This window comes from Rhinolophus sinicus, chromosome 5 (genome assembly GCF_057876585.1).
Source record: "Rhinolophus sinicus isolate RSI-liver-muscle chromosome 5, RSI-T2T, whole genome shotgun sequence".
Lineage (NCBI taxonomy): Eukaryota > Metazoa > Chordata > Mammalia > Chiroptera > Rhinolophidae > Rhinolophus > Rhinolophus sinicus.
Window position 1 is genome coordinate 86,529,909 of NC_142505.1, and position 15,404 is coordinate 86,545,312.

The window sequence follows — 15,404 nt, forward strand, 5'->3', positions numbered from 1 at the left end:
GCTCAGGTTCCTTTTCTGGAAAGTGGAGATATAATAGCACCTACCTGAGAAATGTTAAGGATTAAATGTCTTAAAGCAGGTAGACGACTTTGAGCAGCGTCTGGCACACACAGGTACTCAATAAAATTAGTGTTTTACCACCTTCACAATGTTTGCCATGTCCACCAACCATCTGTGTTGTTATTTACTTACTATTCTTATTTTAATTGTCTCCATTTTAATCTAAAAGTCAATTGAAAACTTCATATCTCAACTGTAAATGGAAAACCAGCACAACATGCTATGAATATAAGGTAGCCGCAGACGCGTACTAATAGGTCGCGTGTACTGAGTCCTTTCTGCTGGCCAGGTGCCATACCGAGTGTCCTGAATTGTTAGAATCCTCACAGCCCTGCGAGGTCAGAACTGTCATTTTGCACGTGAGGACACAGAGGCACAGAGAGATTAGTAAATGTGCCTAGAGTTACACAATTAGTAACTGAAGGAGGCATGTCAAGCTTCCCAGCTCTGCCTCCTCGCACCGTTCTGTGAATACAGAAACAAAAGTATTCTAGTCACATGGTAGATGATTGGTGTAGCAGCTTCCTAGAGCTGCTGTAAGAAAGCACCACAAACGGGGTGGCTTACAGCCACAGAAACATTCGCTCGTGGTTCTGGAGCACAGAAATCCAAAATCAAGATGTTGACAGGTCGGTACTCCCTCCAAAAGCTCTTTGGGAGGGCCTTCCCTCTCCTCCTGCAGCTTCTGGCAGCCCCAGGCACCCCTTGGCTTGTGGCAGCATCCCTCCAATTTCTGCTTCCATCGTTACAGGGTTGTCTTCCTTCTGTGTGCCTCTATGTCTCTCTTCTTGTAAGGACAGCAGTCATATTGGATTAGGGCCCATCCTGATGCCTTCATCTTAATTATATCCCGTTTCCAAATAAGGTCACACTCCCAGATACCAGGAGTTAGGGTTTCAACATATCTTTTGGGGTGGGGGAGTGGGGGAGGGGAGGGAGAAGACACGATTCAACTCAACTCTGTAACAGTTGCTTGCCTGAGGCTTCTGGGGCTGAAGATTTGCAGGTGCTAGAGAGGTGTTCAAGACTCCCCGTGCCCTGACACTTTCTCCTTGATGCAGTCAGGACTGAAGGAGTCAGAAGGAAAGAACAACGCTTCTGTATGTTGGTGACATTTCGTGCCCTGGCCAGGTGCTAACTAAAATTAACCATCAGTGGTACTTTGGGAAAAGTGGCTTCCTTAGCGTAAGAAAGCCATATGACAATTCTTCCAGCTTCCTCGACATACCTCATGAAAGGATGGCAGTAGGAAAATGGTGAAAAATGCAGCCAAAACTCCAGGCAGGGGGGTGGAGAGCACAGAACTTGCCTCTAGAATCTGTCTGGTGTGGCTGGGCTGGCAGAGCAGATCCAGACAAATAACAGAGGCTTCATCGGGGGACATGTGAAGAAAGAACAACAATAAAGAAGTGTGTGTGGGGTGGGGAGTCGTTTATTTTCATACTACTTCGGTGAAACTTAAGAAGCATCTCTCTATTAAGAAGAGGGCAAGGGGGAGAGCGAAGAAGTTTTCGTGCTCTGTCAAACACAGGTGTCCTTAGTTGAAGGGGCTGCTGAGATTTCATAGAGTTGGGAGGTCCTCATTTTGAGTTCCCGGGCCACCTGACAGATGGAACAAGGCCAACAGCAGTGCACCGCGAGCCAGTCCTCACACAGTGTGCCCTAGGGGGAGAGACCCAGTGTCCGTCCGCTCTGGTACCATCACACAGGCCCATGTCCATTCCCCAGGGGCCTCCACAGCACCACCTGCTGGCCTATCCCATGAACTGCTTCCAAAATCCACCAACACCCCTAAGTCAACGCCCAGGCACACAGCTCCCCTGGGTTACCCAGGTGACAAGCGGCCCATCTGTTGACCAACCTTTGCAATTCAGGGGCCTGCCCTTTGGGATGTTGATACTTGAAACCAATGATTTCTCTACCGACATCTTTTTTTTTCTCTTAGGATTTAATATTTTTAAGTTTTTATTTCTTTGAAATGGGTAATAAGTGCACGATCTAAAATTCCCACAGTAAGAAGAGACAGGAAATAAAGTAAATTCCCCCTTCTACAGATGTCCCCAGCCACCCGGTTACCGTTCAGGGTTACCGTTCAGGGGCACCAGTCTTGGCAGTTTCTTATCTACACTTCCAGATAAATTCTATGTCTACGCAGGTATATACACATATAGTCTTTTAATGTAAATAGTTTCATACCTCTATGCCTTACTCTTTTTTTTTACTTAAAAATATATATTAGGGATATTAGGGATTCATTTTATATGAATTATAAAGAGATGCCTCCTTTTTTCTTTCTTTTTTACCGCCCACATCTTAATATATATGATGTCTGTCCTCAATCTCTCATTTTACCTCAGTCTCAGCTGCCCTGGAAATTGTCTGGCTCTTTGACGGGTCCCCAGGGGACCCCTAAAGTGAATTCTGCATATGCCACATAGACTATATTTTAACTCAGGCCATCCCAAATATATCCTCCAAATTTGATATAATTCTGTCATTTTCTCTTGATGCAATGAGAGAAACAGAAGTGGCCCATTGACCAATAATCTGTATTATAATAGGTGCCCCTTGGAAATACCCTTCACAATGTGACGTTTTAGTTAACATACATGCTAGTAATGAATGACCACAGAAATTTCTTGCCCTTCTTTCCTAAAGTCTTCCACTAAGTGTGGTGTTTTTAAGCTTCCTCGCCCAGACCTCTCTTTTTTCTTTTTGGAAAAGCGCATCCAAGTTCTCAGATAGATCCAGGTTCACATATACATTCAAACACACTTACCCGTATTTTATGTCTCTCTCTGGTGCCAATTCTCAGTGCAGAGGTGGACCCAGGTAATAATGGCCAACAAAAACACTCTCCATAATGCCTGGCGATGTCACACTCAAGACACATCGGACAAAACAGACCACAGAGACCTGTCAATAACCACATAAAAGAAAGCCAAAGTTCTCAGGTGAGCGCGGAGCAACTCCCCAACTCAAGGAGCATTTACTGCCCTCTGCCATCAGTTTGATGCTGCATTGTCTCCCTGTGATCAGGGACTGTGAATGAATAACCAATTCTCAAAACTCAGTGTATGAAAATTGCCATAAGTGAGGCACATCAAAATTGTCTTCTTTTGTTAAACATCGGCAAAGCTGAGCCTGATACAATTCTGTTAGCATTCACTGCAGTAATTGTTTTCTCCAGTCAAGAGAAAGCATTAAATAATTTTTTTACAGTTGAATCTAACTGTTGCTTCTATTATGTTTATCTAATTTCAATATTTAAAATAGACACATTATATGATACTTTTCAATAACAGGCATCTTTTTCTATGATTGTGATTGAAAGCCCTCTTATGGTACACTGATTCTGCCTGCTATTCATATCAGGACTTTATTCTATTTCTCAGGCCAGAAGGTTATGCTAATTTCTGCTAGTTTAGTGCCAGCCACTGACATCTGCCAGTTTTAATCTGTAAACTATTAGAGGCTTGGTTCCTTGAACATCAACTGGAAACAGTTTGTCATTTATTCATCCACTCATAACTACTGATCCTGTTTCCTACACATTCTGCATGAACCATCTAACACAGAGGTTCTGTTTTAAATACGTTTTGGGTCACAGACCCTTTGGGGAATATGATGATAGCTATGAACTTGCTCCTCAAGGGAAAAGAAAAATACATGCACACAGACATGCAAAATTGTGCATTCAATTTCACGGGGTTCAAGGATCCATTGAAAACTATCAATGGACCGCAGGTTAAGAACCCCTCATATACAGTACTATGTTGTTATCTAGCATTGAGAAAGGTGACAACCTGGATAAATACTAATAATTAGGACTATGTAACAGCAAAAAAAAAAAAAAAAAAAAAATCTAATCATAACCTTTGAAAAATGCATTCAATAAATGTTATTGAGGCATAATTAAATACAAGAAAATGCAGAAATCATAAATGTTGACAATGATATTCACCCAAGTAACCAAAGTGCGGAATGCTGCCCTCACCCCAGGGAGTTCCTTTGTGTCTCTTCCCAGAGGGTCCCAATCTCCCCACCCCCACCCCCCATCCCAGTCCATAGGAAACCACAGTTCTGATTTCTGTTCCCATAGGTGAGTTTTTACCTCTCCTTGGACTTCATATAATGGAATCCTGTTTACTTTTGTAACAGTCTTTTGTTCAATGCCATGTTTCTTGAGATTCATCTATGTTGTTATGGGAATCTATAGTTTGTTTTTTTGCTGTTGAATAGTATTGAAATGTATGAATATTCCACAAATTGTTTACCCATTTTGCCACAGATTACTCCAATTTTTGCTATTAGTCTTATGAATAAGTACTAGGAACATTCATATACGAGTCTTTATGTGGACATACAGTTTCACTTCAATTGGGTGGATTCCTGAAAATGGAACTGCTAGGGCATAGGGTAGATTTATGTTTAACTTTACAAGAAACTAACAAACAGTTCTCCAGATTAGGTGTACAATCTAACACTCCACCAGCAGTGTATGAGAGTCCGTTGTTCCACATCCTCACCAACATGCACTGTTGTCAGTCTTTCTTATCTTAGCCATTCTAACGAATGTGAAACGGTAGTGAGCACAGCCTTTAGTGCATCGGACGCACAGGCTCACACCGTGTCACCAGCACACGACTTCTCGTCCAAAGCCTGTCTCTGCCCACCGGTCCCTCCCATCCTCCCCAACAAGAGAGAATGCAAAACCCCACTCCCAGATTCAATGACCAAGAAGCAAAAAGCGAGGAATGAGCCTTTATCTCAGAACCTCCAAGGAATGTTCCAGGAGTCTGGACTTCTTCAAGGTGGCATGGGAGTGAGGCAGCACATGTGCGCCAAGGGCCTGAGGAATGGGGCGGGGGCGGGGGGATGGGCTCCAGGGAGCAGTCTATCTCCAAGGAACATAACCTCTATTTCATTCAAAAGTCTGAAGATAATCACTAAATCATGTACGGGAGGCAACGCGTGGCTGAAAACAAACTCTGAATTCAGCCTTGAGTAAGTCTGGGAGGTTTCACTCCATGTTTTAAAAACTTGTTACCCCCAGTGAAATCAGCAGACTCCACCCAGCGCTGACAACGGCAAAGGGCCCAGGAAACTTACAGCGAGTTCAGAGTGGTCACACTGCATGCAACCTTGAGTTAGGGGACTTTGAAATCCTGGCACGTGAAAATCAACCAAATCTCATTTTGCGCGTGCATTACAAAATAGTGTAAAAATCCTTGCAAATAAAAAGTTAATCAAAAGCTACACTTTACCTTGCAAAGAGAAATGCCCACCATCCTCAGTAAGTATATTGTAAAGAAGTTGTTGTTTTGTACAGTGGAATTCCTGTGCCTTATTTTTATGACTTGTATGCTTTTTTAAAAAATACATGCTGTTTTTTTATTTAGTTTTTTCATCATATAACCATGTTACCTAAGTTTGCATTAAGAGGTGGTACTAGATGCTGAAGGAAACACACCCAAATTCAATTACCTTGGGAGAGAAATCAAATATGATTTTTAAAAAAAAAACACTATGGAAGCCAAACTTTTATTACGTAACAGCTAATACTCATATAAATTTAACCCTGTGCCAAGCTCTGCTAAAAATCCTTTGCATTAACTCATTTAATCCTCACAATAATCCTATAAATTATACTCTTACTATGCCGATTTTACAGAAGAGCAAACTGATGCCCAGAGGATTTAAGTAATTCCCCCAAGTTCATACATTTAGTAGAAAGAGAAAGGGGCAGAGGCCAGATTGGAACTCCGGTAGTCTGGCCCCAAAGTCTTACCTCCCACACATAGCACATGTCCATGTCCTCATGTTTTACGTATTTATCTATATGCCACTAAGGCTGTGGGCTTGTATGCTGCAAAACAGTAATCTCACCACCAGTACTTTGTATTTCTCCCTGTGGGACAGTCTTAATTCATGCCCCTTCTTTAGGAAAGCTCCGTCGTGGCAGGTCTCAGTGTCCACACAGTGACGGAGTGCAGTGGGATAAACACGAGGGGTTCACACCTCAAGAATGCCTGAGAGCAGCGTGATGGGATTCTTTGTCTTGAAGAGTCTCTAGAAGACAATTTTGTAACCACTATCACAGGCCAAGGGGAAGTATCCAGAATATACAGGAAGTCCTACAGATCAATATATGAGGGACTAAACAAAAGAATAAAATGGGCATAAGACACGAGCAAGTAATTCACCAAAGAGGAAACGCAAAGGGCCAACGACACACCTGGAAAGTTGCTCGATGCTGTCAGGAATCGGGGAAATGTATATTAAGACCATCAGAAATCATGTATTACCCATAAGAAGGGCTCATTTTCCCAAGTTTTTATAATACCAAACGTTGTGGGGAACCATGGGACATAGGTGCTCCATGCACTAGTGGCAGTGAAAACTGGCACAGCCACTCTGGGAAGCAACGTGGCTGAATCCAGTAAACTTTAAAACCCTCCAGGACCTAGCAATTCCACTTATCAGTAGCCACCCTAGAGTGATGCTGACATGTGCACACAAAGCCCCAGGTACAAAGGTATCCACTGCAGCATTATTTGTAGCTTAAAATTCAAAACAAATGTACACAAACAGATGAAAGTGTAAGCAAACTATCGCTTCTCGGCCTTTTGGCTAAGATCAAGTGAAAGTGTAAGCAAACTATAATGATGTAAATGATACTGTGAAATAATTAAGAATGCACTGGAAGATCAATTAAAGCACCGACAGAGTTAAAGCTTGAAGACACATTCTGAGTTAAAAAATCAAATGGCATGATGATATGTACAGCATAATATCATTGATGCTTTGTTTGAAGAGTGAAGGTGTTTAAGCTCAAGAGGGATTTGAGCCGTAAGTTCGGCCTCTTCCTTTTACTCACAGGCCTGGTGGTTATATAAGCACCCACAGCCTAAATATTCCTGGCTCCTTCTCTGAGATGGGCTCCACCCTCATGCATGGAATGTGGTTCATTATTCATCGTTCTAACTCATAGGGGAGCTGAAATAAAAAGAAGCAGCCCACACAAAAACAGAGTGTAGAGTCCCAGAGAGCAAAAGTAGAAAAGGTGGGAGGAAATTGCAGCAAGGCACATTTCAGATCAATTATTGCAAAAAGGCAAAACCATCTAACAATACGAAATGCTCAAAATAGGAATGGGACACACTCACACATTGTGGGTGGGAGTGTAAATTAGTACAACTTCCAAATGGAGAGCCATGTGGCAACAACTATCGAAATTTAAAATGGTACGTGCTAGTTGACCAGCGGTTTATTCCCCAACAATTAGCCAACAGATAGAGCCACACACATGCAAAATGACATCTGTAGGGTATATTCACAGAGCATTGGTTTGAACTGCAAAACGTCTGGAAACCACATCAGGTCCACAATGGGAATTTTTGGATAAATAAATGGAATCTATGCAGCAATTTAAAATACTAGCTCCAGAAGTGCTGACATGGTCTGATCACCTAGATATATTGTTATATTAAAACAAATGTGCTGAATAGAGTGTTTACAATTGTATTTGTGTAAATTATATATACACACACACATACAGTGAAAACATCTGGAAGGATACCAAAATATTAACAATGGTGATCTCTGCCAGCTGAGATTATAGTATACTGCTTTTTTCTTTTATAGCCTTTTGCATTTTTCTTTGTTACAATGATTATTGATACTTCTATAATAAAGAAAATCTATTTTCATTTAAAGAATGTTTATACCTTTACAAGCAGATAGACTATATCTGGATTCAGGTAAGAGTGCTTGCCCCTGGGGAGAAGAATGGGTAAAAAGAAATGATGGAATACCTGATTTTCATACACCAAAGGGGTAGGTACTTTTGAATTTTGCATCATATGTAGGGTAACCTATTCAAAATCATTTTTTCTTTTTTTTAAGCACTGAGCTGGTTCCAAAGGGGAGAAGCCCTCCTCCCTGGAAATGTTCAGCAAGCCAAGGCGTCCAGGTCCTTGCCAGGCATGCTGCAGAGGGGGTGTACATAAGCAGTTGAGGGGCCAGACCAGCTGCCCCCAATGTCCCTAACTCTGAGGCCTTATGGTCCTTTCAATGGAGTGTGAGAAAGAAAGAAGCGAGTGAGAATACAGGTTGACATTCATACGTTGACGACTCGTTTGGGAAATATTTCGAAGCACCTCCTATGGACCAAGTGACCTGCCGGAAACCAGAGCAGTGAGCAAGAGAACAGCGGGCCCTGCTTCAGAGCGTGGACAGTTTACCCAGGCTGCAGTGCGGGGACAGGACTCCCAGTCCGAGGCCCGTCCTGCCTCCTTCCTCTTCCAGAAAACCAGCGACTCCTGGCCCACTTCATTCTACCCACCTTGGGCGTCTGATGGTTCCTAGTCCACTGAGCTCTTTACTGCCTGGTGCCTACGCTGCCCTCCACGGGGAAGGTCGTTTGAGTGGCTGACTGACCCATCTCATGTATCGGCTTAAGTGCGTGCCTCGGAGAGGCCATCCTTTTCCCCGTCCCCTATAATTTCCGTTCATAACGGCCTGTTTATTTCCTTCGTTGCACTTATCACAGCTGTAATTAGTTTATTGACTTATTTGCTTATCGTCTGCCTCCTCTAAGAAACCATCTGTCTCATTCACTGTTATGTCTGGAACACCTATACACAGGTCTACACATAGGTAGGAACTCAGTAAATATTAGTTGAATTACAAACCAATGTTGATTACACCTTCCACATAAACCTTCTCTGGGACAACATCACAAACATACCTGAAACGGGACGACCCAGCCTTTTACCCACGATGCCACTTAACAGCCCCTGATTTCACCTCTGCTTCATCTGCACATCTGAGCTTTCAGCAGTCACATCTCCAAAGGACACGGAAGCACTTGTTTGCTAATCTGAGTGCAGTGTGAATTCAGGTAAAAGCACAGAGGTGGGAAGAGGGAGGCAGTTCAAAAAGTATATAATTACAATAGAAGATGAAGAAGCAAAATGTCAAAAAGAAATGGAAATCATCACTGTTCATAATGTACCCTTTGCTTAATGGATGACAAACTGGAGCAATAATTCTCGGCATTTAATGGAAAACTGTCCCAGGATAGGAATCTGGCATGGAACAAAGTCATAGCAAGAAGTTCTGCTTTTTGTTCCCCCGTTAGTCACAACCATTTTCACAGTGATTTGCTGGAAATGAAATTTTGTGGATGAAGTAGCCCTTTTAAACAGGAAAGGAAAGAAACCCAGGGTTTACAGCACTCGTACTCCAGCTCCGTCCTGGGAATTACGGTACAGATGTGTAGAAAGGGACATTGCCTTTACATTTTCTTCTAGGACAATTAGCTCAGAGCCACCATGAGCAGTCTCACCAAATGAAAGCGTTCCCAAGGAACAACAATTAAAACACAGAACATTCGAGATCACGGCCCTGTTCTCCATGGATCACACTCATAACTGTAAAGAATACGGTACATATTTACCCACGTCCCTCCTTTCCCCCTTGCCCCTAGAACGGGAGACCTGGTGTGGTTGGTCTGTTGACCACTGATGGGGGCGGGAGCAGAGCTAGAAAATGAAGCAATTTCTAAGGCAGAGACGGTGGTGGGGGGTGGACCTTTCTTTGACCACTTTTTAGGTTCTCCTGGGATTGGGTGGAAATCCCTCTGCAGCAGTCAGTCTAAGTCTCCTGACTCCACCCTTTGCTCTCCACATGCTGGAGAATAATAAAAATGTATAGTAACAATAATATTAATACCTAAGAGTCACTAATTGCATTGTTTTATGTTTGTTAGGGTATTCCTGGTAACCTGCACCCCAGTAGAAAATTTTAGGAAATTATCCCTTCACTGTTGTTGGCAATATTGATAGACCTGTCATTCAAAATGCCCTGGGTCTGGCCAAGCAGCAGGCATGTGACCGAAGCTAGACAAACTGGGCTCCATCTGCTGAAACAGGAAAACAACAGATAACACTGTTTGGGGTTGACCAGACTGTCAGCTAGCTCCTGATAATGCATCTTATCCCTTCTGAGCTTAGTTTTTAGTTGATTGTTTAATTCTGTGAGCTAGCGCATAGCCTTCTAACGAAATCCAATGTTTGTGTGTGTATTAGTTTCCCAGGGCAGCCAGAACAAAATACCACAAACTGGGCATCTTAAAACAAGAGAAATTATTCTCACTGGAGAAGTCTGAAATCAATGTGTTGGCAGGGTTGGTTCTTTCTGGAAGCTCTAAGGGAAGAGTCTGTTCTATGCCTCTCTCCAAGCTTTTGGTGGTTGCTAGCAAGCGTTAGCATTTCTGGGCTTATAGATGCATTACTCCCATCTCTCTGCCTCTGCTGTCACATGGCCTTCTTAGCGTGTTTGTACCCAAACTTCTCTCTTCTTACAAAAACACCAGCCATTGCATCAGGTCGCTCGCTAATCCAGTATAATCTCTTTTTAATTTGACTACATTGCAAAACCCCTATTTCAAATAAGATCACCTCCAGAGGTTCCAGGTGGACGTGCATTTTTAGAGGACACTATTTACCCCAGTATAGCAAGCAACCAACAAAACTCTGATCTGGTTATGTTCCAAAGCAGTGTCAAGAGTGTGTGCTATATATTACCTGCTTTAATCCTGACAACCACCCTTGAGGTGGGCACCTTTATTATCCCCATTTTAGAGGTAGGAAAATGAAGGTGCAGAGAATTTGTTAAGAGGTCAAATGACCAGTAAGAGGCAGTGCTGGTCATTTAAGATTTAAGGCCAGTGCTAAATCTGATACAAACGTGTTCTCCTAATCACTGCATTATATTCCAGGCTTTGCCCTACTTGGAAATATGTGGATGGCTCCCCAACCCCCACCTACATGCTATGAAAGGGAAATGGTCCACTTCTCAATGTGGGGCTAAGTCTCCACATCCCCAGATGGCTAACCTGCCTTCTCGGTACCTCAGTACTGGGTGACAACCGAAGTCAGCGAACCTGGAAGAGCACTAGAAAGAATCCTGAGAACCAGAGATCAAGGGCCGAAACTGTCTGGTCAGATGTCCACACGGGTAGCAGTGGCAGGAAGAAGCCTGCTGAGAGCTGGGTCAGATGGGCAAAGGGACAGGCACAGAATGCAGGGTTTGGTGCTGGCCAGTCTCCTCCCCTTGAGGCCCAAGCAAGCCTGGGTGATGAGAGCAGCAAAAAACGTTGTTAGAGCTTCTCCCTCAGCAAGACTCTCGGCCAAACAGGGACTTGGGTCATGTAACAGTTCAGAGCTCTGACGGACCCAGCCTGCGAGGCTTTGGGACAAATTCAGATCTTCCCATAAGCCTGTGAAGGGCAGGGAGAGTCATATTCTTCAAAAAATACTAGATCCGGGGTCTGCTGGGTTTTGAACTAAAGAGACTATCCCTCAACCATCAATGGGAACCCACCCCAACCCCCCTCCAAGAAAGACTGTGTGACTGAGTTGCTCCCTAGGGCAAGTGCATCAGGTCCTGGAAAGGGACACTGACATGTGGCACCAGAGATGGGTCAGAATGTCCTGAGGTAAAAATAGACTCAATGTGCTTTGAACTTCTAACCCAGGGGGAAATCGTGCAGCTAGAGAACAGTGTTGTTGATACTTCTTTGTAGCTGACCCACTGTCTACAAAGACATCAATCTACAAAGGGGGTTTCACTCTGTGCTAATTCCTATTGTTGTAAGAGTACAACACATTCCTCATAGAAATACTAGAAAGAGATAAGGAAAACTAAAACAAAAATTATTCATTAGCTTACCATCTGGAGACACCTGCTGGAAGCATCTGCATTTGTATCCTTCCAGATATTTTTCTAAATATTTCCTCCCAAAATGGTGTCGAAGGTGCATAGTTTTACCATCTGCATCTTTAATTTAAAAAAACTGCATCCAAAATGTCTTTTCATACCATCAAATGTTATTCTACAACATGATTCTTGATGGCTGTGTAGTAATTCATTGTAGGGATGCCCCCATTGAACACTGAGGTTGGTGCAGATTGTTGCTACAATAACCAACACTGCACAATTTGACGTTGCTGCTGAATTTTTGCACATGATTTATTTCCTTAGACTAAATGCCTGGCAATGTAATTAGTGGGTCAAATTCTACGCAATACTTGAGGTTCTTTTTACACATATTCATAACCACCCACTGTGAAGGTTGTACAATTCACACTCCCACCAGCAGCAGGAAAGGGAGCCCTTTTGGTGAGTCTCTCCCAACACTGGGCTCTGCCATTTAAAAACAATCTTTATGTCACCACTTATTCTATAAAAGCATCCACATCTCTGAAAAGCAAGGTTTTCCCCGCCGTTGAGTACATTTGAGTCACTAGAGGATTAGTCCATTTACTTTCTGTCCTTGTGACCGATAGTTTTTCCACCCACTGACGTCTTGGGAAAGAAGATATAGTAAAGGAGAACTTAAATGAAGAGGGAAAACATACAAATTCTCCTATCCCTGCAGACGTTGAAGAGGCCGGTGCTCCAGTCCCCTCCAGTCTGGACAATCGTTGTGATTGTGGTCCTGCCACTGGCTCCCCGGACAGGCTGCTTCACCACAGCCTGGGCTGGTGCATGGCTCCTGGAGAGTCAAGGATGGTGATTAACTTAGAAACAAAGAAGATGGTGCCGAAGGACAATCATTAAGCCAAGACGCAGTGATAAAGAGGAGATAGGGACCCAATGATGCCAAGTGGCTCAATTCAGAGATCAAGCTGACTTTACCATCCCCCTCCCTCCTCCATCACACCTTCTCTTTTTGCCCCATCTCTATTAATGGCATTATTATTCCAAGTCCTGTCACTCAAACTCAATGTCCCATTTACTTCCTCAGTGTTTCACAAGAGTTAAATTCACAAATTTGGAAGCAAGAGGCCTCAGTTCAAATCCCAGCAAATCTCAGTTCAAATTTCTGGAATAGGAGCCACCTCCTGGAAAGGAAGAAAATGCTTGGAATACAGCCAGTCTAAAGTGCCAGTGAGACATCAGGAGAACGCCCAGCAAACAGCTGGAAATGCTGCACTAGACCTTAGTAAGAGAGGCGGGGATTGGGAGCTACCTTCTACAAGTGTGAAGTACAGCTACGAAACATGCCCAGCCCTTTTATACATGTCATGGACCTCGCATCTGGTCTCCTCGTCCATAAAACTGGATTTAAACTATTCTACCTCCGCTGTTGCCAGGAAGTCTAAACAAGATCATGTACTTGGCACACAGTAGGCATGCAGCCCACAGTAGGCATGCAGCTCACGGCAGCCATTGTTGTTGTTGTAACTGAAGGATCGTGCACATACCATAGGGCATTCCATATGCTTTTCTGAGAAACAAAGAAGAGAGGAAGGAGATCTGGGGCAGCTTCTCAGTTGTCATGTGCGATCCCCAAATACCCTAAAATTCAATCAGGGTAACTAACCATCCTAGTCTGCCCAGGACTATAGGTTTTCCCAAGATGGAGAAGTTTCAGTGCTAAAATCGGGAGAGTCTCGGGCAAGCCAAGAGGGTTGGCCACCTTGATTGACAGCAGAGGGAGGCTTCCACTGGTGGGAGGCAAGAGGCCGACACCAATCCTTCTAGTCATCTGCCCCTATGAGTAATAGTGTTAGATTAATGATGCACGCCCTTCCGCCTTTTGACCTCACTATCCTTCTCCTAGCAGCTAATCACATTCCCCCACTGAATATCCCCACATGCCTTGTGCTTCAGTGTGTGTGGGGGGGGCGGGGGGGGTGGAATGTCACTGTCACTATCCTCCTTACTGAAACTTACATACTAAGAGTTCATTCTGCTTTCCACTCCCACCTAGATTACTTCAAACTCTAAACTGAAACCAAAACCCTTGAGTTTTTATTTCAAAAGGGCGGAAGTTATTGGCAGCCACCAGAAATAGTTTCACTTGGTCAGGGTTCAACATTTTAAGTGAAGAATAAAGAGACACCCTTTCACCCAAGCCAGCCCTTCTCTTTGCAGGATCCAAGCCAGGCCAGAAGAAACTCAGGAGTTGCCCCCTTTTGGAGTACACGTGGGAAATGACAGCAACTACTTCCTTCCCAGGCCCATCTTTCTTTGCCCCAGCTCCTTGTTAAGAAGAAATTGATTTGATATTCCAACCAAAGAGCAAAAGCTGGGGGCGGGGAATAAGAAATCACCCTACTGCGTACCTCAAGTTGGAAATAAAATGCCGTTCATCTTCAGATGACATGAGTGAAAGCAACAGAGGAGAGTGTATACCGAGTAAGGAAACATCCTCAGGAAACTTAGAGATGTCATTTCCAAAACAATTCATAGCGACAGGCGTTTTCTTGTCACCTGGGCTATCCCTTTCCCTTTGACAAGAAGATGGCTGATTCTAAACTTGGGTTCAATCCAAAGTGAAACAGCTCTTCTAAGGAATGTTCCTGATATTCTGGAATCTGACATCACAGCAGTGTAACTGACAGACAACTTATTTCTTTCAAGACAGGTAGATACCTAACTGTGGGCATATCCATATTACTAATCTGAAGGGAGACACTGCTGAAGATACAGTGTAAGTTTAAGAAAACAACTTCTCTGTGGTGGAAAACCCCTTTGCTCAGAGGTCCCTCTAGTAAACATTTATCTAGCTAAGTGCCACTTAACCTTCCCTTAGGAGACTCAATAGCCCACAGATTTCTGCCAGGCAGTGTAGCTGAGAAGCAGCCAGGGCTTCACGTCATCCCCAGGATGGCTGGTCCAATTCAGCAAGAAGACGGAGTCTCTTGTAACTAACCTGAAAGCAAGGACAGGGACGTCTTTCAGCCCAGACACCATACTTGAATCCATCTCATGAAAGCTTGGTCTCCTAAATTTTGAGCTATGCTGGGCTGTGTCGAGCCTCTAAGGCTTTTCAGAGCTTCCAGAAATCTCCCCCTCTCCCGTGGGCTTCACTGATCACGCTAGGAAACTGGTGCTGCCGCTTAGCCCAGATGAGCCTGGTGAACGAAGCAGGGCGAGGCAGCTGCGTGTTGCCTACTGCTCAGAATCTTCAGGGTCTTAGGAGCCTCTGGATTATGCCTCTTAGGACATGCCTTATGGATGTGTGAGCCCCAGAAACACCGGAAAAGTGCCCTTAGAGGAAAGAATATTAGATAAAATTGCACAATGAGGGGAGGGGTCTGCAATCATAATTCAACGTTACATTAAAAAAGACAACAGGAGGAAACTGCCAAATATACTAAATATTCTGCTCATCAGCCCCTTAGAGAATGATTGTTTAGGGTTCTGAACTTCAAAGCATTTTCTTGAGCAGGGTTGTTAGCAAAAGCCGATGTAATACCTCCCAAATCAAGACTCCTCGCATATAAATTCTTAATTGCCTTCGCTCACTGGGTTCTGGGCAACTC

General features: G+C 43.7%; 1 protein-coding gene across 1 annotated transcript; it reads right to left on the reverse strand.

Annotated features, from left to right (window-relative positions):
• Positions 1–1,568: 1,568 nt before the first annotated feature.
• PLAC8L1 (PLAC8 like 1) lies at positions 1,569–14,452 on the reverse strand. The gene is made up of 4 exons (XM_019739034.3): positions 14,202–14,452; positions 12,489–12,625; positions 2,840–2,976; positions 1,569–1,722 (listed from the first exon to the last, which is right to left on the reverse strand). Exons 1-4 carry the CDS (start codon positions 14,324–14,326, stop codon positions 1,582–1,584), a joined length of 540 nt encoding a protein of 179 aa, XP_019594593.2. The 5' UTR covers positions 14,327–14,452; the 3' UTR covers positions 1,569–1,581.
• Positions 14,453–15,404: the final 952 nt, after the last annotated feature.

Bases quoted from the DNA above. Each gene is read 5' to 3' on its own strand.
- PLAC8L1 (XM_019739034.3), bottom strand. From the start codon at position 14,326: ATGAATTGTTTTGGAAATGACATCTCTAAGTTTCCTGAGGATGTTTCC. The intron at 2,977-12,488 runs GTATGTTTTCCC...GGTTATTGACAG, and splicing joins CTGCAGGGATAGGAGAATTT to GTCTCTGTGGTCTGTTTTGT. The intron at 1,723-2,839 runs GTAAGTGTGTTT...CTCTCCCCCTAG, and splicing joins GAGAGAGACATAAAATACGG to GGCACACTGTGTGAGGACTG.